The following is a 26,853-nucleotide window of genomic DNA, read 5'->3' as shown; positions in this document are numbered from 1 at the left end:
GTTTTTAAGGCAGGCAGGTAGGCAGGCACAAACTTACCCGGCCGCCTCCCTTCGAGGCAGAAGGGCAGGCTGAGGCTCAGATCCCCTCCAGGTCCATAAAGCAAGCAAACGGGGCGGGAAGGAAGGAAAGGAAGAAAGGGGGCGGAAACTCACACGGCTCTGGTTCCCGGGGGGAAGGTGAAAGGGGTGGCACCCTCCCCGAGCGCTCACTCTCTCGCTCGCCAAGGCAAACTCGCTCGCCGTTCTGCGTGCGTCCTTCCGTGCGTGTTGTACGTCCGCCCGTGCGTGCGCGCTCCCGCTCGTCCAACACAACGCCCCGCCCGTGCCCGCGCGCTCCCAACCTCGTCTAGAAGCTCTTCCACGTCGTCACAACTATAGGCCCCGCCCACCGACGCCTCCATCTCCTCAGGACATCACGTGACCACGCTTCCTCCTTGCCTGAGAGGAAACGAAAGTGCAATCCCGGTCGGGATCCAAAAGAGGGCGCTCTTTCTCATTGAAAAGGGGAGGAGGAGGAAAAAGAAGGGAAAATAAAATGAAGAGTAATTCAAAAGGGGGAAATTAAAATAAAATACCCAAATACCTGGGAGTCACTCTGGACCATGCTCTTACCTACAAGAAGCACTGCCTGAACATCAAGCAAAAAGTGGGCACTAGGAACAATATAATACGAAAGCTGACTGGCACAACCTGGGGATCACAACCAGACACAGTGAAGACATCTGCCCTTGCGCTATGCTACTCTGCTGCTGAGTATGCATGCCCAGTGTGGACTTACTTTACTTACTTAGGCGATCCCTCGTTTTCCGAGGATGATTGTCTTCCAACATTCTTGTGGGTCCGTATGTGGCTGTGGAGCCCTATTCTTGATCTGCATCTTCTTCCGCAGTGAGGGCATTGGTTTCCAGGTGGAAGGCGGTCCCGGTCGGGGTTGGCTTGACGCGCCTTCCTCTTGGCACGCTTCTCCCTTTCACCCTCCATTTGTGCCTCCTCAAATTCTGCAGCACTGCTGGTCACAGCTGACCTCCAGCTGGAGCGCTCAAGGGACAGGGCTTCCCAGTTCTCAGTGTCTATGCCAGAGTTTTTAAGGTTGTCTTTGAGCCCATCTTTAAATCTCTTTTCCTGCCCACCAACATTTCGTTTTCCGTTCTTGAGTTCGGAGCAGAGCATCTGCTTTGGGAAATGGTGATCAGGCATTTGGACAACTTGGCTGGTCCAGCAGAGTTGGTGATGGAGGACCATCGCTTCAATGCTGGTGGTCTTTGCTTCTTCCAGCACGCTGACGTTTGTCCGCTTGTCTTCCCAAGAGATTTGCAGGATTTTCCAGAGGCAGCGCTGATGGAATCATTCCAGGAGTTGCATGTGACGTCTGTAGACAGTCCACGTTTCGCAGGCATATAGCAGGGTTGGGAGGACAATAGCTTTGTAGACAAGCACCTTGGTCTCCCTACGGATGTCCCGGTCCAATAGATGATTTCCACTCCGGTGGGAAGGAGGAAGAAATGAAGAGGATTTTTTTTATTTTTTTATTTTGTTAAAACTGTTTATTTTGATTATGGTACATAACAGAAAAGCAAACCATGGCAAATCAGATATAATAAGGTACCAATATTTTTAACGTGTACATGCCTATCTACCTTATTCAATCAATCAGTTAATTTTGGCGTTATATACAAATTATTATCATTTACATATCTTAATACACATAAACTTGCTATTTCTGGCTGTTTTCCACTGCTTTCAGTCAGAGCTTAGTATTAAATTTTTTCATAACATTCAGGAAATCAGCACATGGCATTTTACACACATACCCCAGACCTTACACTCAACCCAAAACCCCTATCCTGAACAAACTAAACCCTCATCCCCACACCCGTGCACCCTTCACCATGACTTCCCGCACCGAAACACTATGAAGCCTTTAAGCCTATTTATCTATCCTTATTCATGGTAAACCTAAATTCCTAATGGAGCTCCTCTATATTACCGACTGTCTATTCAGAAAAATGCTGCGCTCACAGAGCTCAGGCGGTGTCGATGTTGACTTTGCTGGAGAGGTGGCTGCCAAGGTAGCGGAAATGATCAACATTTTCTAATGTTACACCATTAAGCTGTATCACTGGCATTGGAGAGGGATTGTCTGGTGACTGCTGGAACAGCACCTTGGTTTTCTCAATGTTCAATGACAGGCCGAGCTTCTCATATGCTTCTGCAAAGGTGTTTAGAGTGGCTTGTAGATCTTCTTCTGAATGCGCACAGACGACATTGTCATCAGTATATTGGAGTTCTATAACAGATGTTGTTGTAACCTTGGTTTTGACTTTCAGTCTGCTGAGGTTGAATAGCTTGCCATCTGTCTGATAGATGATTTCCACTCCGGTGGGAAGGAGGAAGAAATGAAGAGAAATAAAAGAATTGAAAGTACAAGTTCCATCTTGTCTCCTGTGCTTTACTAATAATGTAATACAATACAATTGTATATACATATATTTATATTATAATGTAATACAATAGAATACTAATAATAATACAATATTATAATTATATATATTTATATTACATGTAATATTACTAATAATATTACAATATAATTGTATAGTAAAATATAGTAATTTTATTTATTTATTCGTGTCAGGGGCAGACCAAATATTTCTACGATACTCCATATTCAGGTTTTGGAGAAAGGTAGAATAAAAATTAAGCTACGAATAAATAAAAACATTCCTTTTGAGTCCATTGTGTCTTTTTATCCGAATCACAGGACTTGTTTTGTTGCCTTCTTTAGTTTGGCGAAGACTTACTGTTGCAGAATCCGAAAGGATCTAGTTAAACCTTTATTTCAGACCCCAGGGATATTTAGTATCTTACATTGATCCAGTTTCCATTAATTGGTTGCATTAAAGGAAAAGTACATTATATGCAAACATTAGTAAGTCCTGTCCCTTTTTTAAAAAATGAGATAGTTGGAATAGCCTCTGGCTAGAAAAAAAGACTTCTAAAAAAGGAAACATGGTTGAATTATTTCCTGGAGTGTGGACTTCTTGTGGTCTAAGACACTCTCAAAATTTTCCTCCAGCACCACAGTTCAAAAGCATCTCTCTTCCTTCACTCAGTCTTCCTTATAGTCCAGCACTCGCATCCATAGGTTAATACAGGGAATACCATTGCTTTAATTGTCTGGACCTACATTGCCAGTGTGATGTCTCTACTCTTTACTGTTTTATCGAGATTGGTCATTGCTTTCCTCCCAAGAAGGAAATGTCTTTGGATTTTCCTGGCTGTGGTCTGCGTCTTCAGTAATCTTTGCACCTAGAAATACAAACCCTGTCACTGCCTCCACTTTTTCTCCTTCTATTTGCCGGTTATCAATCAGTCCGGTTGCTATTTTCTTGTTTTTTTTTAATGTTTAACTGCAACCCAGCTTTTGCACTTTCTTCTTTAATCTCGGTTAGAAGGCTCCTCAGCTGCTCCTCGCTTTCAGCCATCAAAGTGGTATCATCTGCATATCTAAGGTTGTTAATGTTTCTTCTAGCAATTTTAACTCCAGCCTTGGATTCATCTAGCCCCATAGGTTGTATTATGTGTTCTGCATATAAATTTAGTAGGAAGGTTGAGAGTATACAGCCCTGCTGTCCTCCATTCCCAATCTTGAACCAGTCTGTTGTTTAGGAAAGGCTGCAGCTGGCATTATCTTTGGAAGCTGGCCAAAATACTATAAGCTACAAAGATCATTATAACCTCAAATGACATTATGGGAACAATAAGCATTCCGGTCATAATAAATTGTGGCAAGTTCTTAGTGGGATGGGCATCCCAAGCCACCTTGTCTCTCTCCTGAGGAATCTGTACAAGGACCAAGTAGCAACAGTCAGAACTGACCACGGAACAACAGACTGGTTCAAGATTGGGAAAGGCGTACGGCAAGGCTGCATCCTCTCACCCAACCTTTTTAACTTGTATGCAGAACACGTCATGCGATGTGCGGGGCTTGATGAATGCAAAGCTGGGGTTAAGATTGCTGGAAGAAACATTAACAACCTCAGATATGCAGATGACACCACTCTGATGGCCGAAAGCGAGGAGGAACTGAGGAGCCTTCTAATCAAGGTGAAAGAAGAAAGCGCAAAAGCTGGGTTGCAGCTAAACAACAAAAAAACCAAGATTATGGCAACAAGAATGATTGACAACTGGGAAATAGAGGGAGAAAATGTGGAGGCCGTGACAGACTTTGTATTTCTAGGCGCAAAGATTACTGCAGATGCAGACTGTGGCCAGGAAATCAGAAGACGCTTACTTCTTGGGAGGAGAGCAATGTCCAGTCTCGATAAAATAGTAAAGAGTAGAGACATCAGACTGGCAACAAAGATCCACATAGTCAAAGCCATGGTATTCCCTGTAGTAACCTACGGATGTGAGAGCTGGACCTTAGGGAAGGCTGAGCGAAGGAAGATCGATGCTTTTGAGCTGTGGTGTTGGAGGAAAGTTCGGAGAGTGCCTTGGACTGCGAGAAGATCCAACCAGTCCATCCTCCAGGAAATAAAGCCCGACTGCTCATTGGAGGGAAAGATACTAGAGACAAAGTTGAAGTACTTTGGCCACATCATGAAAAGACAGCAAAGCCTAGAGAAGACAATGATGCTGGGGAAAGTGGAAGGTAAAAGGAAGAGGGGCTGACCAAGGGCAAGATGGATGGATGGCATCCTTGAAGTGACTGGACTGACCTTGAAGGTGCTGGGGGTGGTGACAGCCGACAGGGAGCTCTGGCGTGGGCTGGTCCATGAGGTCACGAAGAGTCGGAGACGACTGAACGAATGAACAACAACAAGCATTCCGGGCTGTTCTTACTGTTGCTACTTGATCGTTATGCAGATTCCTCAGGAGAGAGACAAGGTGACTTGGGATCCCCATACCACCAAGAACTTGCCACAATTTATTATGATCCACACAGTCAAAGGCTTCAGAAAAGTCAATACAACAGGAAGTACAAAAATATTTTGTACTTTCTTCTTTCACTTTGGTTAGAAGGCTCCTCAGCTTCTCCTTGCTTTCAGCCATCAAAGTGGTATCATCTGCATACCTAAGGTTGTTAATGTTTCATCTAGCAAATTTTAACTCCAGCATCGGATTTAAAAGGATAGAATCCCTGATATGAACCAATAGCTCAAAAAGGAGGGGGAAAGATCCGCTTTCCTCCTCCTATGATATCAAAAAGCTGTCCCTTCAATATCTAACCACCCAAAATTTGCTTAATAACACTGTGAAACAATCTCTAAGACACCACTGAGCAGTTCTGAAGGGATAAAAATAATAACACTGAGTAAACTACTACGAATATTTATTATCTGTATCTCAATATCAACACGGCTGCTCTGTTCAAGTACAGCATATAAGAACTTTTAACTTTTAAAAGAAAAGTATGGAAAAGTGAGCAGTTGGTCGAAGTAGAATTCCTGGAAAAAAATACTGAAACAAGTTGCAGGTTTGGTGATAACAGTGTTAATTAAACGTAATGCTCAAACCTCTACCATTATCAACTACATTGCAAAAGGAAAAGTTCTGGGTGTCAAGAAGAGCAATAGCAAAACCTCTCCTCAGTTATAGTGAAAATAATTTAAAGTCACCCTAGGTGTGTGCATACACAGTCTGATAAAAAGTGCAATGACATTTCCAAGCAGGAACAGGACTGATAGTTCGTTGCTTATAGGAGCCACACTTCCACAGCACATGTTTATTTCAATCCGTCTTTTTGTCAGGTATCTCAGTCGGGCCGCTTCCAGCAAATCCATTTGCGACGCCATTGCTTTCAATCTGAAACAGGTTGGAAAAAGACGTGATTTACCCATTTGCATTAGTGCTTTCAATTGGAAAAAAAGCAAGATGTGGCCATAGGTTCAAAAAGCCACCAGGGTGCACTAAAGGACATTTTTTTATATGCATTGATAAACAATTGATTAAATTGTACCAAGGTGGTGACACTTTGGCTATCTAGGCGTTTGGAAAACACTCACAACCCCATTGGACTTCTGGGAGTTGAAGTCCAAACCAGGTACAGGAGTTTGCTACTGCTTAATTATTAGACATGTGTACGGAATTTGTTCCGACCATTTCTACAGTTTCTTTTGTCTCTTCTGTTTCTTCGGAAACGCAAAACAGGACACCCCCCCCCACACACACACACACACACATATGCTTGACATGAAAGCCTGCTTTTGTATGCATTCAAACTTGCCGCCCTGCCTTGGGAAGAGTGCATGTGTGGCAGGACGTGAAGGTAGGCAGGCCCTGAACCCGGCAGCAGGCACACTCCAGGCTTGCCTACATGCTCCACCATACACGCACTCTCAGAGAGTGTGGTAGGGCATACGTGGTGGGGAGTACAGGCAGGCCTGGAGCACACCTGCAGCTGAGCACCTCTTTCTCTAGAGTAAGAGGCACTTTGCTGCAGGCACTGGCAGGCACACATACTTTCTGGGCCTGCCTGCATGCCCTGCCACATGTGCACTCTATTTCCAAGGAGAGTGTGTGTGGGGCAGGGTATGGAGGCAGGACTGGAAAGCATGCGTACCCACCAGTGCCTACAGCCGAGCGCCTTTTACTTTAGAAGAGAAACAGCAGATGCCAAGTCACACCAGGAAGAGGAGCCAGTACCCCTAATGGTCCAATTTTTGGGCCCCGAAACAAATGAACCGAAAACCCAAATGCACATGTTGATTAATAATACAATGCTTTGTTGTATAATCTGATTGCAGCCTTATAGGGAGTACATCAGTCACTAAATATATGGTAAAATCTTTAAACAAAACACATTGAACTCTTTCTACAAGAAAATGACTCTACAAAGCAAGCCACAAAAACCTGCTACTAAGCAGCCACAATACAGATTGACAGTCATATTTGGCCATTCATGAAAAACGTCTAGAGTCTAGAAAAACCAGAGTCAGTGGTTCTCAACCTGTGGGTGTTTTGGCCTACAACTCCCAGAAATCTCAGCCGGTTTATCAGCTATTAGGATTTCTAGGAGTCATGCTAAAAGACCTAGAAATTACTAGAACTAGAGATTACTACGGGGCATTCTCTCGGATAAAAAGAACAGCATTTTCTTTATTTGCAATTTTTCACTTTCACGAGGGTCCATTACACAAATTGTCACTTTGGTGATTCCTTGTAACTCAGAAGACTTCCTTTTTCTAACCTGAGCAAACGTAAAGAGCTGACTGCATTACTTCTACCCTTTTCTTGTTGTGAGTTTATTTATTTACGGTGGCCCTAAAGGGAACCTACCACAAGGTTTTCTCGGTAGGATATGTCCAAAAAGGGGATTGCTCTTACCTTCCTCAGAAGCTGAAAGCCTGTGACTTTCCCAAGATCACTCAATGGATTTCCATAGCTTATTGGTAATTCAAATCCTGTTCTCTACAGTGATAGTTCAATGTTCAAACCACTGCACCACTTGACTCTGCCTCTTACTTAAAAAAGTATTTAAAGGCACAGATAAAAAGGCACCAAACACTATTATTACACCTAGAGAATAAAAGCAAAGACCTCTTATTTCTTTCTTTTTAAAGGGAAGTGAGCAAGAATTCAAAATTTTGTCCTCTTCTATAATGCATATCCAACTAAGGAAGTGCTTTAAGAAGAAAAAAGTTTGTTTACTTACAGACAAAATCCATCATGTTCAAAGGGGCTTTTTCATAGGCCACATGAACACAGGATTAAGCCATAACAAAGAAAATATTTCATATTACCTGTAGGAACTGGTTTAAAAACCACCAGACAGCAAAGTCTGGACATATTTCTTAACTGGCTTGAAAAACAACTGACATGTTTTCTTTCCATTATTGTAGGACAGAAAATTCCACTCCTGGGAATTCAAGGCTACAGCTGCCTAATGCAAAAGAGAGTAGCAGCTATAGCATCCCTGTGATCAGGTGAGCAAAGTACAACAAAGGTAGCATTTAGTGCTCTGGAAATGTCTTTGATTATCAACACAACATGACTAGCTTGTTTCCTCCCCTATTTTGTTTAGCAAATACTTACTTCGGACATTTCAGACACCTCTGTGGAGGATTCGAACATGGCTGTCTTTTGGTCCTCCTTGGGTACTTCCTGCAACGCTTTCTTGGACCAAAAGCGCTTGATGAACGGTGAGATGAAGGGGTAGAGATACGGCTCAAGGAACCGTTTGTAGACCCACAGCAGAACTGGAATGACGATGCAGGGAATGCACACCATGGCGCTTTTGGGCTCTGCGTTGGAAGAGGGCTGGAAGACTAAACATAAGGACACAATTAGTAAATCCTGAACACATCCAATTCCTGCAAACTCCATGAAGACATTGCTTTGGCCTCTGAGGGAGAAGAACTACCAGCATCTGCTTGACTTAATCACCGTTCCCACTGCCCTCTGCTTTTCCTGTCTTTTTAAATTGAAAGTTTGAGTATAAGGAAGGGAGGAAGCATCAACACTCATATAGAGACCAATTAGGGACAGAGGGAATCCTGTGGTGCATGTCTGCTCTCTTGTTTTCACCTCTGTCTCCTAGATCTATGCAACTCATGCTGTTTTGACTTCATGCCTGCATTTAGTGATCACTTTCTCCTTCTTCCCAAAAACCTTTAGCATGTTATTACTCTGTGTTTGAGAAGGGAGCACTACAAAGCTTCTCTTACACGCAGGCATGAGAGTCAGCATTAAGAGACTCTTGTACCAAAGTTAGGTAACTTTTCTTTGGTCTAATACTGTTTTATATCTAATATGTGGTGAGGTATAAATATAATTTATTATTATTATTATTATTATTATTGTATTACATTATATTATGATCAATATTATATTTATATACAATATATTATATTATTAGCATTGCACAATATTAGTATTATATATTACTATAGTGTACTATAGCACTATACTGCAATATAATTACCAATATTACATGTAATATAAAATATACAATTATTATATTATTATATAATAATAATAATAATATAATTATTCTATATTATATAATAACATAACAATACCTGTAATATATTATTATTATTATTATTATTATTATATGATGTCAGCATGTCTAAACAAAAGCTTTCTAATATAGTGAGGACACAAATGTATAATACAAAAGCAGTAATGTTATATATTAGTATTGTATTATATTGTATTGCATTATATCATCAATATTATATTTATATACAATATATTATATTATTAGCATAGCACAATATTGGTATTATATATTACTATAGTGTACTATACTGCAATATAATTAGCAATATTACCTGTAATATATAATATACAATTATTATATTATTATATTATATATAATTATTATATATTATATAATAACAACATAATAATACATGTAATATATTATTATTATTAGATAATGTCAACATGTCTAGACAAAAGCATTCTAATTTAGTGAGGACACAAATCTATATAAATAAAAATGTAATGTTCGTTTGTGGGATTAACAGAACTCAAAAACCACTGGGCGAATTGACACCAAATTTGGACACAAGACGCCTAACAACCCATTTTATGACCTTCACTCAAAAAAATGATTTTGTCATTTGGGAGGTGTAGTTGCTGGGATTTATAGTTCACATACAATCAAAGAGCATTCTGAACCCCACCAACAATGGAATTGAACCAAACTTAGCACACAGTTCTCCCATGACCAACAGAAAATACTGGAAGGGTTTGGTGGGCAGTGTCCTTTAGTTTTGGAGTTGTAGTTCACCTACATCCAGAGAGCACTGTGGACTCAAACAATGATGGATCTGGACCAAACTCTCCTCTTCAGTAAGGCCTTTGACAAGGTCCCGCATGACCTTCTGGCAAGGAAACTAGTCCAATGTGGGCTAGACAAAACTACGGTGAGGTGGATCTGTAATTGGAAAGAAGTGACATCTTGGAAAGAAGTGACGAGCAGAGTGCCGCAGGGTTCCGTCCTGGGCCCGGTCCTGTTCAACATCTTTATTAATGACTTAGATGAAGGGCTAGAAGGCAGGATCATCAAGTTTGCAGATGACACCAAATTGGGAGGGATAGCCAATACTCCAGAGGACAGGAGCAGGATTCAAAACGATCTTAACAGATTAGAGAGATGGGCCAAAACTAACAAAATGAAGTTCAACAGTGACAAATGCAAGATACTCCACTTTGGCAGGAAAAACGAAATGCAAAGATATAGAATGGGGGGGTGCCTGGCTCGAGAGCAGTACGTGTGAAAAAGATCTTGGAGTTCTTGTGGACAACAAGTTAAACATGAGCCAACAATGTGATGTGGTGGCAAAAAAAGCCAATGGGATTTTGGCCTGCATCAATAGGAGCATAGTGTCTAGATCTAAGGAAGTAATGCTACCCCTCTATTCCGCTTTGGTTAGACCACATCTGGAATACTGTGTCCAATTCTGGGCACCACAATTCAAGAGAGATATTGACAAGCTGGAATGTGTCCACAGGAGGGTGACTAAAATGTTCAAGGGTCTGGAGAACAAGCCCTATGAGGAGCGGCTTAGGGAACTGGGCATGTTTAGCCTGAAGAAGAGAAGGCTGAGAGGAGATATGATAGCCATGTATAAATATGTGAGAGGAAGCCACAGAGAGGAGGGAGCAAGCTTGTTTTCTGCTTCCTTGGAGACTAGGACGCGGAACAATGGCTTCAAACTACAAGAGAGGAGATTCCACCTGAACATTAGGAAGAACTTCCTGACTGTGAGAGCTGTTCAGCAGTGGAACTCTCTGTCCCGGAGTGTGGTGGAGGCTCCTTCCTTGGAAGCTTTTAAGCAGAGGATGGATGGCCATCTGTCAGGGGTGATTTGAATGCAATATTCCTGCTTCTTGGCAGGGGGTTGGACTGGATGGCCCATGAGGTCTCTTCCAACTCTTTGATTCTATGATTCTAATACTCAATATGCCCAAATGTGAACACTGGTGGAGTTTTGGGGAAATAGAATGTTGACATTTGGGAGTTGTATTTCCTGGGATTTGTAGTTCACCTACAATCACAGAGCATTCTGAACCCCACCAAGGATAGAATTGGGCCAAAACTCCCACACAGAACCCCCATGTGTGCCACAGCAATGTGTGGCAGGGGACAGCTAGTATTATATATAATTATTATATAATAACATAATAATACATGTAATATATTATTATTAGATGATGATGTCAACATGTCTAGACAAAAGCTTTTTAATATAGTGAGGACACAAATGTATAATACAAAAGCAATTGTGTTATCAGCCCAAACTGAACACAACATCACAGGTTAATTATTAACAATATGATCTTGTCTCTCCCCAGGGAATGCATTCCATCATTGTGCCTGGATACACTCAGTCTATCATCCCCTGAGTCCTCCCATCATCCACAGGGCCTCCCACTCACCTCCCAACCCATCATCCCCACTCACCTGCGAGGACCTCCTAAACCTGCCTGAATCCCAATGGCAGAAGACAGAAAAGCTTCCATTTCCGGGTAGAGAAACATGCGTCAGTGTATGAGTGCCAATAGGAAAGCAGGGAGGAGCGTGACGTCACAGAGAAACCAAGGCCTCGTCCATTTCTTCTGCGGCGGCCATGACACTAGAGGCAGCGTAGTGCCCCGTCACGTGACTCCTGCCATAGAATGTTGGGGTTTGTCATTTCTGGAGAGGACTTTAGGCTTCCTCTTGGTCCTCACTGCATTGCTGAATGGCTTGAACTGCCACATTATATTATATGTAATATTAAGGCAAAGGTAAAGGTTTCCCTTTGACATTGAATTCATGCATTATTAATGCATTATTAATGCAGTCATGCCAGCCGCATGACCTTGGAGGTGTCTACGGACAACGCCGGCTCTTCGGGTTAGAAATAGAGATGAGCACCAACTGGGAGTTGGTGCTCATCTCTATTTCTAACCCGAAGAGCCGGCGTTGTCCATAGACACCTCCAAGGACATGCGGACGGCATGACGGCATTAATAATGTCAATATTAATTTTATTTTTTTATTTATCGTGTCATCAGCAACCATTGTATTACAATTCTAACAGAGCAAAACAAACACACAGATTAAAAAGGAAAAGGAAGAGAAAAAAACCCACAGATTTTGCAAATTTGGTAGTTGGTTAAATGTCCTTTGACCAGTATCTGGCCACTTGGAGTGCCTCTGGGGTTGCCGCAAGAAGGTCCTCCATTGTGCATGTGGCAGGGCTCAGGGTGCATTGTAGCAGGTGGTCAGTGGTTTGCTCTTCTCCGCACTCGCATGCTGAGGATTCCACCCTGTAGCCCCATTTCTTAAGATTAGCTCTGCATCTCATGGTGCCAGAGCGCAGTCTGTTCAGCGCCTTTCAAGTCACACAGTCTTCTGTGTGCCCAGGGGGAGTCTCTCATCTGGTATCAGCCATTGATTGAGGTTCTGGGTTTGAGCCTGCCACTTTTGGACTCTCACTTGCTGAGGTGTTCCAGCAAGTGTCTCTGTAGATCTAAGAAAACTATGTCTTGATTTAAGTCGTTGACGTGTTGGCTGATACCCAAACAGGGGATGAGCTGGAGATGTCTCTGCCTTGGTCCTTTCACTATTGGCTGCTACTTCCCGGCAGATGTCAGGTGGTGCAATACCAGCTAAGCAGTGTAATTTCTCCAGTGGTGTGGGGCGCAGACACCCTGTGATAATGCGGCATGTCTCATTAGGAGCCGCATCTACTGTTTTAGTGTGGTGAAATGTGTTCCACACTGGGCATGCATACTCAGCAGCAGAGTAGCATAGCGCAAGGGCAGATGTCTTCACTGTGTCTGGTTGTGATCCCCAGGTTGTGCCAGTCAGCTTTCGTATGATGTTTCTAGCGCCCACTTTTTGTTTGATGTTGCATGATGTTGCATTAATAATGTTGCAATAGAATATATTGTATTTTATATATTCTACAACATAATGCACAACGTATTATATTGAAATGACAACAATGTAATGCTAATAGTATGTATGTATGCTAATTGTATTTTACGTTGTTATAATGTGTGCTAATTGTATTTTATGTTGTTATTATAATGTGTCGGCATCGAATAGCTGCCTGTTGGAAGCCGTCCTGTGTCCCTTTTTGGAGGTTGAGAAGGACAGGGAATAAATGTTCCAAATAAATGAATAGTATAATTTACTGGTAGTGCATTATATATATTGTGGTATAATAATATAGTACAATATAATATAATTGCATATTCTATATTACATATAATATTACTAGTAATCTTGCAGTATGTGTTATTATTTTTGATATAGATGTGGATTTGTTTTTGGAATTTGAGGGGTTGTTTTTGTTCAGCTTCTCACGGCATTGAATGTTTCCTGATATCTGTGGTAAACCGCCCTGAGTCCCCTTCAAGGAGATAGGGCGGGATATAAATAACCCAAAAAATGACAGAATGATCTCAATTCGAGTGCAAGGAAAGCCTTTCAACATCACAGTGATCCAAATATATGCCCCAACCACAGCTGCTGAAGAAGCAGAAGTAGATCAGTTCTATGAGGATCTGCAGGACCTACTGGATAATACACCAAAAAGAGACATTATTTTCATTACAGGAGACTGGAATGCCAAGGTGGGAAGTCAAATGACAACTGGGATCACAGGCAAGCATGGTCTGGGAGAACAAAATGAAGCGGGACGCAGGCTGATAGAATTCTGCCAGGAAAACTCGCTGTGTATAACAAATACTCTCTTCCAACAACCTAAAAGACGGCTTTATACATGGACCTCACCAGATGGTCAACACCGAAATCAGATTGACTACATCCTTTGCAGCCAAAGGTGGCGGACATCCATCCAGTCGGTGAAAACAAGACCTGGGGCTGACTGTAGCTCAGATCACGAACTTCTTATTGCCCAATTTAGAATAAAACTAAAGAGATCAGGGAAAATACACAGACCAGTTAGATATGATCTAACTAACATTCCTAGCGAATATACAGTGGAAGTGAAGAACAGATTTGAAGGACTAGATTTAGTAAACAGAGTCCCAGAAGAACTATGGACAGAAGTCCGCGACATTGTTCAGGAGGCGGCAACAAAGTACGTTCCAAAGAAAAAGAAAACCAAGAAGGCAAAATGGTTGTCTGCTGAGACACTGGAAGTAGCCCAAGAAAGGAGGAAAGCAAAAGGAAACAGTGAAAAGGGGAGATGTGCCCAGTTAAATGCGCAATTCCAGAGGTTAGCCAGAAGAGATAAGGAACTATTTTTAAATAAGCAATGCATGGAAGTGGAAGAAGACAACAGACTAGGAAGGACAAGAGACCTCTTCCAGAAAATTAGAAACATTGGAGGTAAATTTCAGGCAAAAATTGGTATGATAAGAAACAAAGATGGCAGGGACCTAACAGAAGCTGAAGAGATCAAGAGAAGGTGGCGAGACTATACAGAAGATCTGTATAGGAAGGATAACAATATCGAGGATAGCTTTGACGGTGTGGTGAATGAATTAGAACCAGACATCCTGAGGAGTGAGGTTGAATGGGCCTTAAGAAGCATTGCTAACAACAAGGCAGCAGGAGACGACGGGATCCCAGCTGAACTGTTTAAAATCTTAAAAGATGATGCTGTCAAGGTGATGCATGCCATTTGCCAGCAAATATGGAAAACACAAGAATGGCCATCAGACTGGAAAAAATCAACTTATATCCCCATACCAAAAAAGGGAAATGCGAAAGACTGCTCCAACTTCCGTACAGTGGCCCTTATTTCTCATGCCAGTAAGGTAATGCTCAAGATCCTGCAAGGAAGACTCCAGCAATACATGGAGCGAGAGTTGCCAGATGTTCAAGCTGGGTTTAGAAAAGGCAGAGGAACGAGAGACCAGATTGCCAATATCCGCTGGATAATGGAGAAAGGCAGGGAGTTTCAGAAAAACATCTACTTCTGCTTCATTGACTATTCTAAAGCCTTTGACTGTGTGGATCATAATAAATTGTGGCAAGTCCTTGGTGGGATGGGCATCCCAAGCCACCTTGTCTCTCTCCTGAGGAATCTGTACAAGGACCAAGAAGCAACAGTCAGAACTGACCACGGAACAACAGACTGGTTCAAGATTGGGAAAGGCGTACGGCAAGGCTGCATCCTCTCACCCAACCTTTTTAACTTGTATGCAGAACACATCATGCGATGTGCGGGGCTGGATGAATGCAAAGCTGGGGTGAAAATTGCTGGAAGAAACATTAACAACCTCAGATATGCAGATGACACCACTCTGATGGCCGAAAGCGAGGAGGAGCTGAGGAGCCTTCTAATCAAGGTGAAAGAAGAAAGCGCAAAAGCCGGGTTGCAGCTAAACGTCAAAAAAACCAAGATTATGGCAACAAGAATGATTGACAACTGGAAAATAGAGGGAGAAACCGTGGAGGCCGTGACAGACTTTGTATTTCTAGGTGCAAAGATTACTGCAGATGCAGACTGTAGCCAGGAAATCAGAAGACGCTTACTTCTTGGGAGGAGAGCAATGTCCAGTCTCGATAAAATAGTGAAGAGTAGAGACATCAGACTGGCAACAAAGATCCGCCTAGTCAAAGCCATGGTATTCCCTGTAGTCACCTACGGATGTGAGAGCTGGACCTTAGGGAAGGCTGAGCGAAGGAAGATCGATGCTTTTGAGCTGTGGTGTTGGAGGAAAGTTCTGAGAGTGCCTTGGACTGCGAGAAGATCCAACCAGTCCATCCTCCAGGAAATAAAGCCCGACTGCTCACTGGAGGGAAAGATACTAGAGACAAAGTTGAAGTACTTTGGCCACATCATGAGGAGACAGGAAAGCCTAGAGAAGACAATTATGCTGGGGAAAGTGGAAGGCAAAAGGAAGAGGGGCCGACCAAGGGCAAGATGGATGGATAGCATCCTTGAAGTGACTGGACTGACCTTGAGGGAGCTGGGGGTGGTAACGGCCGACAGGGAGCTCTGGCGTAGGCTGGTCCATGAGGTCACGAAGAGTCGGAGACGACTGAACGAATGAACAACAACAAATAAATAAATTATTATTCTACTGACACAAAACCACAGTATGACACAGCAAACAAGATATAAATGCTGGATTTCGTATCACAAAAACACAAATCAAACACTTCCCAAGCATTTGGGACTGTATTATTATTATTATTATTGACACAAAAGCACAGTATGTCACAGCAAACGAGATCTATGCTGGATTTCGTATCACAAAATCACAAGTCGAACACTTCCCAAGCGTCTAGGACTTTGTGATGTATTTTTGAATGATGCGCGCAGATCCAAGTAAGATGGCCTTTTGCAGTTGACAGATCGTGATTTCTATCGATGTTTGTTTCCAAATGCCGGCTGAGATCTTCTGGCACGGCACCCAGTGCGCCAATGACCACTGGGACCACCTGTACTGGTTTACGCCAGCCTTTGTAGTTCGATTTTGAGGTCTTGATAGCGGCTGAGTTTTCATATTGTTTTTCCTCAATGTGACTGTCACCCGGTATGGCAACATCAATGGGCAGATAGAATCATAAGAGTTGGAAGAGACCTCATGGGCCATCCAATCCAACCCCCTGCCAAGCACGAAAACCACATTCAAAACACCAACAGATAGCCATCCAGCCTCTGTTTAAAAGCTTCCATAGGAGCCTCCAGTACACTTCGGGGTAGAATTCCACTATTCCTAATGTTCAGGTGGCATCTTCTTTCCTGTAGTTTGAAGCCATTGCTCTGCGTCCTAATCTCCAGGGAAGCAGAAAACAAGCTTGCTCCCTCTTCCCTATGACTTCCCCTCACATATTTATACATGGCTATCATGTCTCCTCTTAGTCTTCTCTTCTGCAGGCCAAACATGCCCAGCTCTTTAAGCCACTCCTCATAGGGCTTGTTCTCCAGACCTTTGATCATTTTAGTCACCCTCCTCTGGACATATTCCAGTTTGTCAATATCTCTCTTCAATTGTGATGCCCAGAATTGGACACAGTATTCCAGGTGTGGTCTAACCAAGGCAGAATAGAGGGATAGCATGACTTTCCTGGATCTAGACACTATACTTCTATTTATGCAGACCAAAATCCCATTGGCTTTTTAGCTGAAGCATCACATTGTTCGTTCATGTTTAACTCGTTGTCCACAAGGACTCCAAGATCTTTTTCACATGTACTGCTCTCGAGCCAGGCATTGTCCCCCATTCTGTGCACACTTTATTTTAATGTCGGCATAGCCAATTCCACACTGTGGCCTCTTCTACAATGCCATATAATCTAGATTATCAAAGCAGATAATACACATTATCTGCTTTGAACTGGTTTATGAGGCCCCTTCTACACTGCCATATAATCCAGTTTAAAGCAGATCATCTGTATTTTATATGACAGTGTAGAGGGGGCCTGTATCTGAATGGGGTGAATTATTATCATTTGCTGAAATCATAGTTTCTCTGCAACCCAAAATGTCAAATCATGCTCCATGGCATTTGGATTCAACAGCACATTATGTTTTGCTTCTTACAAGAGGTGTCTAATTTGCATTACTCACACCAGAGAATGCCCCCTTCTCATTCTGCATATGCTAATAACAAGCCATTATATTAAAGCTGAAAAACCATTGTGACATCCCTGGTTTAAAATGGTATTTGTCAGCATCTGTCCCATCAAATACGCTGCCACAATGGATGGCCAACTGACATTTGGCCAGTCCACACACTTATTATAAACCCATATTCCGCACACAGGTAAACTGCGTTATAATACAACCAAATTCACAATGAACTAGAGAGCCATGTGGAAAGGCAGTATGTAACTGTAATGCCATGACAAATAGAAAATATTACAAAAAACAGAATCATTCAAAGAATACTGCATATTTTAGAATGCCTTTTTAAAATCTACTATAGAATCAGAAGAAAAAATAGTGGTAATTGCATAACCTTTTTCTAAAATAAAACAGAAAACAAACGTGAAGTTCACAAATTTTATTTGTGTTTGTTAACTGAATATTTATTCCCGAGCCATCAATTTCTGCTTTTTCAGTTTCTTTTGAGATATCTGTGGGAATGAGAAAAAAGCAACAATTCAGTGTGTTCACAGCATTTAAAATTACAAAAATATCAAATACTTTCACAATACAATATATTCCACTGGTCTGGAAAAATATTAGAAATAATGGTAACAATAATGTATTTTGCCATTTGCAATGAGAGACCTTTCATGCCACAGAATTCTATTAAGTTATGTATAACTGTAACAGACCCACTGAATCAAGCACTGAACGGTGAGTCAACCTGTAGGGAAACCCAATTAATGAATGGGTATATTTCAAAGTGGGTCTAACTGTATTTAGACCTCACTGTGTCTAGTCTGGGGGGAGGGGGGGGGGGGACAAAAGTCCTGCAACAATAGGTAACAAGTAAGACTTTGCACAGTAAAATATCATGTTTTAGCCGTTAAGTATGTATTTGACTGAGAAAATCTGAATGTCAATTTAAATTAAAGTTTGCATACTAACTGTGCCTATTCACAACTGTACCAGAATAGTGTCCCTCGCCATCTAAGTATAACTTATGCTGCACTTTCTAAAGGGAAGAGATACCTGGAAGCAAGGATCATATAGCAGTTCTGAGAAAAATACATAGGACTGAACAAACTTATTAGACTGATTTTTATTACTTGGGGACGGGGGGAGAGATTTCAATCAAATCTTAATCCTGTCAAAATATTATTTTGTATTTACACCCCGATAACAGACTCCCTGGGGCAGAAATGCCAAAAAGTTCCATACCTTCTTCTTCTGAGCAACTTCCTCTTCCGGCTTCGGGACAATCTGTTCCTTCTCTGTCAAGATCATTTCAATGTGGCAGGGAGAACTCATGTAGGGATTGATGCGGCCATGAGCCCTGTACGTCCGCCTGCGCATTTTGGGAGCTTTGTTAACCTGAATGTGTTCAATAACCAGAGAATCGACATCCAGGCCCTATGGAGAAACAGTTTTAGAAATTCTCATTACATCTTTACAAAGCTTTATCTAGTTTACAGTCATTCCCATAACCATGTTTGAGTATTATTATTTCCTGCGTCATACTTCTTAGAACTCGCAATAGTCAATAATTTAAAACAAAAATAAAGCTAAATATATAAAAATAGGAATGAACTTAGAATTAACCAATTACATTAGTAGCAAAATTAAATAAGGAATAGCACAATTAATGTACAAATGGCAAATATTTTCAATTAGAAATGTGAACAGTGGCTCAGAATTTGCATTTGTTTCATGGTGATTCCAAAGGTGTCCTAAGATAGTCATCATTGCCACTGAAGATCATTATAGGGTTTTAATCCTTCCCATGAACTCAATTCACCCTCTGTCTTCCATAAGCCCAGCTTTCATACTCTCATCTTCCCAAAACCTCTCTTAAGAGTGAGCTGCCCTTGCTTGTTGCCTGTTCCAACAGTTTCGATTCATTCAATTTTGTTCTATTTGCCCCATCTTAGCAAAAATTAAGGAAGCTCCACAGCTTAGCAGTGAAGCACAAGTTCAGAAAGCTCCCAGTTTAATCACCAACGTTCTTTGCTTAATGATCATCTTAAGTACCAGACCTGGCCATAATTCTATCAGGCATCACACTTCTAGATATACAATACTTCAGAGTTAAGACTATCCTTTCTATCAGCCAGATCCACAATTAATACAAACAATAGTTCCGAGGAACCACAGAACTTAAGATAAATGGTAGCATGTCTGTTGAAATGAGGCCTGAACCATAACAAGTTTTCATGTGCTTAATTTTACCTTGAGCTCAGCATTGCTCTCTGCATTTTTGAGCATGTGCAGGAGGAACTCTGCACTCTTCTTAGGCCAGCGCCCCTGAGTCCAGCCCCACTGCTTGGCCTACAAAATGAAGAATTTAATGTGAGTTGTCTTCCAAATAACAGCGTCCATCTTTTTACTCTCTATCAGGCATGGGCAAACTTCGGCCCTCTGATGTGTTGGACTTCAACTCCCACAATTCCTAACAGCCGGTTGTTAGGAATTTTGGGAATTGAGGTCCAAATCACTGGAGGGCCAAAGTTTGCCCGTGCCTGCTCTATATGGTTATATAGGCTGCTCAGACCTAAACTTTCTTTTCATGGTTAATCCAAAGGTGTCCTAAGAAAGTCATCACAGCAACCTGACTCATGCATATGCATGAGAACATGAGAGAAATACAGAAAGTAATGAAATTATATCCCATATGTGTCCAGCAAACTGAACAATGGGGACAACAGAACAGTGTACACACAACAGTATTTTACTTTGATATTTCTAGTATGAACAAACTAGTACTAATGCACTGAGCAGTGAATACACTTCTCGACTGCAACCACATACTTTCATGAACTTCAGATATTTATCACATCTTTTACTATAAAGGCCACTGAAGCCATTCACAATAGGTAACTTATTATGGCTTCAATATTTTACACACAAGCTGGCATTCTATTAGTGACTTATGTGTAAGTTTGCTTACACTCATCCTCCTTTTTTGGCCATTGCATATCTCTATTCAACTGAAGGTGGTGGGCGCACAGATGAGTATCCAACTCTGAGGGGTGGTGCTCATCTCAATTTCTAAGCCGAAGAGCCAGCGTTGTCCGTAGACGTTTCTTAGGTCATGTGGCCGGCATGACTGCATGGAGCACCATTTACCTTGCTGCCAAAGCAGTACCTATTGATCTACTAGCATTTGCAAATTTTCGAACTGACTCGCTGTGCCACCAGGGGGCCCCATAGAGTATTTCACATGCAGGTATGCATTGGCTTTGGACATGGAGGTGCGCACTGAATATTACTATTTTATTTGTTTGTAGTCTTGCAACTGACTAATCCACACTCATTACATAACTCTTGTGACTTTACAAAGCTACATTCTACTTCCAATCTCAGCCAACACTCAACAACCACTAGTTTCACCAATTCATGTTACCATTATTTATTTTCCATTCAATGTCCTCATCATGAGAGGACAAAGGTTTTATCCCTTTGAGATACAGTATTATATGCACCACAATGCCAGTGGCTGTTGCCAGCACCTCCCCCAAGAAGAAACCCAACAATCCAATTAGTAAATCCAGTAAACTCAACTGCATACCTGGGCACATCTGCCAACCCCACCATTGTAGCGACGGAAGGGAACACACTGCTTCTTCAGAGTCACATCCTTCAAATACTTGGTAGCTTTACGGATGTGCATACCCTTAATAGCCTGAGCAGTCTCACGTGTGTTCTAAAGTGGGAGAAAGGAGATTGCATTTTTTTTATTCAAGCAAACTCTAAAACCAAAAAATATCCTATTCAGAAATAGTCCCAAAGGGAAGTAACTGCTCAGAATCACTTAGCTGTTTTCATGAGGATTCCAAAGGTGTCCTAAGTTGGTCATCATTGCAGTTATGAAACAGCCCCATGGCACTGAATTTCTACCTCACTGGTGCCCAAAACTGAATCAGTTATTTTAAAAAATAACCTTAGCAAGCCCTCTGACCAAACCCAAAAAAAGCTTTACAGATAGAATCCTGCAAAGGTTCACACATTATTACTTTTCCTGATCCTGGAATATTTCTTCAAATATTCCCTAACATCCATATTGTTTAACAAACACAAAGTAAAATGTGGCTTACGCTATGATAAAGGTAAACAAGAAACATAGAACCACAGCATCTTATAGTTCGAACTTGCATAGATGTCATGAGATATCTTGGAGATCTGGCACAAGTCTCAGCACACTTTAAAAATTGTTTAGACCCAAATCTATTAATTCTGAAGTGGGAAAATGAAAGCTAGTTTTTACATACCTTGAAGTGAACACGAAGGTTGGAACCCCTTGATTTGCATGCTATGAAAAAATAGAAAGAAAACAATATAAACAAAGAGCTCAAATGTTTGAATATGACTCTCAAGACTGAATATGAGGAAATACTTACATTTTGTGGGATTCTCTGGATCGAGCGAGTAGCGGACCATTTTTGAAGCCTACCTATAGAAAAGGTAGAAAGAGAACTATATTAAAAGAATTGTAGGAACAAGCTACCTGTACTTTATGACTTCATCCCAAGGAATCCTAAGTCTTATCAATGCAGCCTCTTTTTTCTTTATAAGGGTTCTCAGAATTCAATTTCCTTAAAAATCTGTGTATATAGGGATTAAAAAGATGACTTGGGGACCTTCCACACAGCCATATAACCCACACTATCTGCTTTGAACTGGATTATCTGAGGTCACTGTTTATTCTACAGAGCTAAATAAAATCCACATTGAATTGCAGCATATGGAAATGTGGATTCAGATAACCCAGTTCAAAGCAGACATTGTGGATTATCTGCCTTGATATTCTGAGTTATATGGCTGTGTGGAAGGTCCCAGAGTCCACAATGCCATATAATCCAGTTCGAAGTGGATTTTATACAGCTGTGCACCTGTGTATGCTGAACACATGATGGTTGAGAGCACACTAAATATGTTATTATTATCAAAATCTACTTCATTTTTATCTCCTGAGAGCATGATATAAAACAAGTTTTATAAGGAGTCCCTTGGTGGTGCAATGGGTTAAACCCTTGTGCCAGGAAGTGAGCTCCTGTCTGTTAGCTCCAGCTTCCCATGCAGGAACATGAGAGAAAATGTATTGTCGAAGGCTTTCATGGCCGGAATCACTGTGCTGTTATAGGTTTTTTCAGGCTATATGGCCATGTTCTAGAGGCATTCTCTCCTGACGTTTCGCCTGCATCTATGGCAAGCATCCTCAGAGGTAGTGAGATCTGTTGGAACTAGGAAAATGGGTTTATATATCTTTGGAAAGACCAGGGTGGGACAAAGGACTCTTGTCTGCTGGAGCAAGGTGTGAATGTTTCAACTGACCACCTTTATTAGCATTTGATAGCCTGGCAGTGCCTGGAGCAATCTTTTGTTGAGAGGTGATTAGATGTCCCTGATTGTTTTCCCTCTGCTGTTTTAATTTTAGAGTTTTTTTAATACTGGTAGCCAGATTTTGTTCATTTTCATGGTTTCCTCCTTTCTGTTGAAATTGTCCACATGCTTGCCATTGAAATCCACAAGCATGTGGACAATTTCAACAAAAAGGAGAAAACCATGAAAATGAACAAAAAAACCCTCTAAAATTAAAACAACAAAGCAGCAGAGGGAAAATGATCAGGGACATCTAATCACTTCTCAACAAAAGATTGCTCCAGGCACGGCCAGGCTATCAAATGCTAATCAAGGTGGTCAGTTGAAACATTCACACCTTGCTCCAGCAGACAAGAGTCCTTTGTCCCACCCTGGTCTTTCCACAAATATATAAACCCACCAACGATAGAATTGGGCCAAACCTCCCACACAGAACTCCCATGTGGGCCACAGCAACGTGTGGCAGGGGATGGCTAGTAATATAATATATTGCATGTGTATATATCTTGTAAGTTGCTCTGAGTCTCCTTTGGGGTGAGAAGGGTAGCATATAAATGCCGTAAATAAATAAAATAAATAAATATATCTGGTTATTCAGTCTGAACCCATGGCCTTGCGTAATTATATTTAGAGTAGAAGATTCTACTCTAAAATGTTTTTGGCTCTTCTCTAAAAGGCATTTCCCAAAAGATTACGAATGATGTTTTCCAAAATCCAAGTGTGCTATTTAGTCCATTCTTACACAGTTAAAGCACTCCTTACAGACGGCCATCTAGAATCTTTAAAAACTCCCTCAATCCATTATAGTCCTACTGAAGCAGCCTAGAATTGCATTGGCTTATCTAGCTGCAGTATGACAGTTGATTCGTGTTATGCCTATACTATACTCAAGACGGAGGACATGAGAGAAGCCTCCTTGCAGGATTGCAAGATATCCGGGCGTCCCTGGGCAACGTCTTCGTAGACGGCTGATTGTCTCGCCACAGAAGCGACCAGCATGCAAGCAAGCAAGCAAGCAAAACAATGCTAGAAACAATATCATATGAAAGCTGACTGACACAACCTGGGGATCACAACCAGACATAGTGAAGACATTTGCCCTTGCGCTATGCTACTCTGCTGCTGAGTATGCATGCCCAGTGTGGAACACATCTCACCACACTAAAACAGTGGATGTGGCTCTTAATTTATTTATTTATTTCACAGTTTTCTATACCGAGCTTCTCAACCTCATTGAGCGACTCAGCCCGGTTTCCAGCCATAAAAAACATATACACTCATTAAAATATCATATATCACAATTACAAAAACAACTTTAAAAACACTATATATAAAACTACAGTGGTCAGTCGTCCTATTAAGATGGATCTACATCAACTTCCATCCAGGGTCCTATGGTGTTATCTCATTCATCGAAGGCCTGACTCCACAGCCACGTCTTCACCCGTTTCCTAAATGTTAGGATGGATGGGGTGGTTCTGGCCTCCAGAGGAAGAGACTTCCAGAGTCGCGGGGCCACCACCGAGAAGGCCCTGTCCCTCGTCCCCACCAGGCGCGCTTGCGAGGCCGGTGGGACCGAGAGCAGGGCCTCTCCAGATGATCTTAATAATCTTGATGAGACATGCCTACATGTCTGCACCCTACACCACTGGAGAAATTACACTGTTTAGCCGGTATTGCACCACGTGACATCTGCCGGGAAGTAGCAGCCAATAGTGAAAGGACCAAGGCAGAGACATCTCCAGCTCATCCCTTGTTTGGGTATCAGCCAGCACATCAACGACTTAAATCTAGAAATAGTTTTCTAAGATCTACAGAGACACTCGCTGGAACACCTCAGCAAGCGAGAGTCCAAAAGTGGCAGGATCAAATCCAGAACCTCAATCCGTGGCTGATACCAAATGAGAGACTCCCCCCTGGGCACACAGAGGACTGGGCAACTTGGAAGGCGCTGAACAGACTGCGCTCTGGCACCACGAGATGCAGAACCAACCTTCAGAAATGGGGCCACAAAGTGGAGTCCACGACACACTAATGTGGAGAAAAGCAAACCACTGACCACCTGCTGCAATGCAACCTTAGCCCAGCCACATGCACAATGGAGGACCTTTTTGCAGCAACACCAGAGGCACTCCAAGTGGCCAGATACTGGTCAAAGGACATTTAACCAACTACCAAACTCACACATTTTGTATTTTGTCTGTTTGTTTGCTTTGTTCTGTTAGAAATGTAAAATAATTTGAGTGGTTGTCCTGACACGACAAATAAATACTCAAGACTCCTAGACCCCTTTCACATAGGCTGGTTGCAAGCCAGGGATTAGATGTCCTATACCTGTACATTCCATCCTCCTCCTCCCAATAGAACGCCTTGTACATCCGGGCATTCAGGCCCCCTCTTCCCTTGCGGCATCCGCCATTTTTTCCCCGGCTCTACCCCCCGCTTCTCCATCCCTCCTTTCTCTCGCCGAGAACCGCCTCAAAACACGGAAATACCGCCGCCACCGAATGCCCAGAAGCCTTCCGTCTCCATTAGGAACAATCCCCGGGGTCCCGATGGCAGGATGGCGGCGCACGGCGACGGATACTAGCCAAGGCCCTCGGTACCTACCTTCGGCCTCCCACTACCGCCGGGGAAAAGGAACGGCAGAGGCTTCTGGGAGGAAGTCTGCAACTTTAGACTTCTCGCGAGAAGAAGCTCAGGAACGTGATGTTGGTAGTAAGGGACCTGCATGAAATTGCGTCATCGGGGAGGAGACGAAGCAAATAGCCAAGGCACCGTGTGCGAAGTTCATTTTCTGAGACAAACGCAGACATTATGACAAAGAGGGAAAGCTTTTATTTTGTTCATGAAAATGAACAAAACCTGGCTACCAGTATTTAAAAAAACTCTAAAATTAGAACAGCACAACAACAGAGAGGAAACAAACAAGGACATCTAATCACCTCTCAACAGAAGATTGCTCCAGGCACTGCCAGGCTATCAAATGCTTATCAAGGTGGTCAGTTTAAACATTAACACCTAGCTCCAACAGACAAGAGTGCTTTGTCCCGCCCTGGTCATTCCACAGATATATAATCCCCTTTTTCCTAGTTCCAACAGACCTCACTACCTCTGAGGGTGCTTGCCATAGATGCAGGCGAAACGTCAGGAGAAAATGCTTCTAGAACATGGCTGTATAGCGCAAAAAAACCTACAACAAACAGAGAAGAAAAATAATAAAAATGTAGTTTTTTTTGTTTTCTATTAAAAAAATTTTTTGCTTCAATCTTTGATAAATATTTTTATAAATATGTTTATTTACACATACACACTCAAAAGGGTTTCGTATATAAAAACAACACTTAAGGAAAAAGATAAACAAACAGTACATAACATAAAATAATGCACTAGAAAATACTACACTAGAATTAAAGGAACAGGGGGAACATAATGACTTCCACTTTCTCAACTAGTGGTTTTAATTGCCTAGTTAATTAACATCCTCTAAAAATTAGGTTTAGCTGCAACATGAACCATATATCTCCAGAAAATGGATTACATGGCAGTGTAGATGGGGTCTGAGGCTGAGAAAGTGTGACTTGCCAAGGTCAGCCAGGCCACATCTACACTGCTATATAATCCAGTTCCTGAATCCAGATTATCTGTTTCGAACTGAGTTATATGCAGTGAGTGTAGACTAATATAATCCAGTTCAAACAGGTAATCTGGATTTTGAATGGTAGTGTAGATGGGGCCTGAGGCTGAAAAAGTGTGACTTGCCAAGGTCGGCCAGGTCACATCTATACTGCTATATAATCCAGTTTCTGAATCCAGATTATCTGTTTCGAACTGGGTTATATAGCAGTGAGTGTAGACTAATATAATCCAGTTCAAACAGGTAATCTGGATTTTGAATGGCAGTGTAGATGGGGTCCTGAGGCTGAGAAAGTGCGACTTGCCAAGGTCAGCC

General features: G+C 42.0%; 3 protein-coding genes and 3 non-coding genes across 8 annotated transcripts in view; all 6 read right to left on the bottom strand.

Moving 5' to 3' along the window:
* DYM (dymeclin) overlaps positions 1-289 on the bottom strand; it is a 258,206-nt gene extending 257,917 nt beyond the window's left edge. Inside the window, exon 1 of one of the 3 annotated variants that reach the window (XM_060761240.2) lies at positions 38-289. The gene's annotated coding sequence lies outside the window, so the exon portion shown is untranslated. The remainder of the gene's footprint in view (positions 1-37) is intronic. The other 2 variants (XM_060761241.2, XM_060761242.2) reach the window with 2 other exon arrangements.
* Positions 290-5,318: 5,029 nt separating this feature from the next.
* C2H18orf32 (chromosome 2 C18orf32 homolog) lies at positions 5,319-11,517 on the bottom strand. Its single transcript, XM_060761245.2, has 3 exons — positions 11,420-11,517; positions 8,038-8,270; positions 5,319-5,808 (listed from the first exon to the last, which is right to left on the bottom strand). Exons 2-3 carry the CDS (start codon positions 8,230-8,232, stop codon positions 5,734-5,736), a joined length of 270 nt encoding a protein of 89 aa, XP_060617228.2. The 5' UTR covers positions 8,233-8,270; positions 11,420-11,517; the 3' UTR covers positions 5,319-5,733.
* Positions 11,518-17,922: 6,405 nt separating this feature from the next.
* On the bottom strand, positions 17,923-25,610 carry RPL17 (ribosomal protein L17). Its single transcript, XM_067464661.1, has 7 exons — positions 25,512-25,610; positions 21,920-21,972; positions 21,791-21,831; positions 21,091-21,225; positions 19,752-19,850; positions 18,744-18,935; positions 17,923-18,010 (listed from the first exon to the last, which is right to left on the bottom strand). Exons 2-7 carry the CDS (start codon positions 21,957-21,959, stop codon positions 17,963-17,965), a joined length of 555 nt encoding a protein of 184 aa, XP_067320762.1. The 5' UTR covers positions 21,960-21,972; positions 25,512-25,610; the 3' UTR covers positions 17,923-17,962.
* LOC132769547 (small nucleolar RNA SNORD58) lies at positions 19,208-19,273 on the bottom strand. The gene has a single exon (XR_009630872.1). It is a non-coding gene; the product is annotated as a small nucleolar RNA SNORD58 (small nucleolar RNA).
* Positions 20,063-20,129, bottom strand: LOC132769546 (small nucleolar RNA SNORD58). Its single transcript, XR_009630871.2, has one exon. It is a non-coding gene; the product is annotated as a small nucleolar RNA SNORD58 (small nucleolar RNA).
* LOC132769548 (small nucleolar RNA SNORD58) lies at positions 21,319-21,386 on the bottom strand. The gene has a single exon (XR_009630873.1). It is a non-coding gene; the product is annotated as a small nucleolar RNA SNORD58 (small nucleolar RNA).
* Positions 25,611-26,853: the final 1,243 nt, after the last annotated feature.

Source organism: Anolis sagrei, chromosome 2, assembly GCF_037176765.1.
Source record: "Anolis sagrei isolate rAnoSag1 chromosome 2, rAnoSag1.mat, whole genome shotgun sequence".
Taxonomy (NCBI): domain Eukaryota; kingdom Metazoa; phylum Chordata; class Lepidosauria; order Squamata; family Dactyloidae; genus Anolis; species Anolis sagrei.
This window is presented reverse-complemented; position numbering and strand designations above follow the sequence as displayed.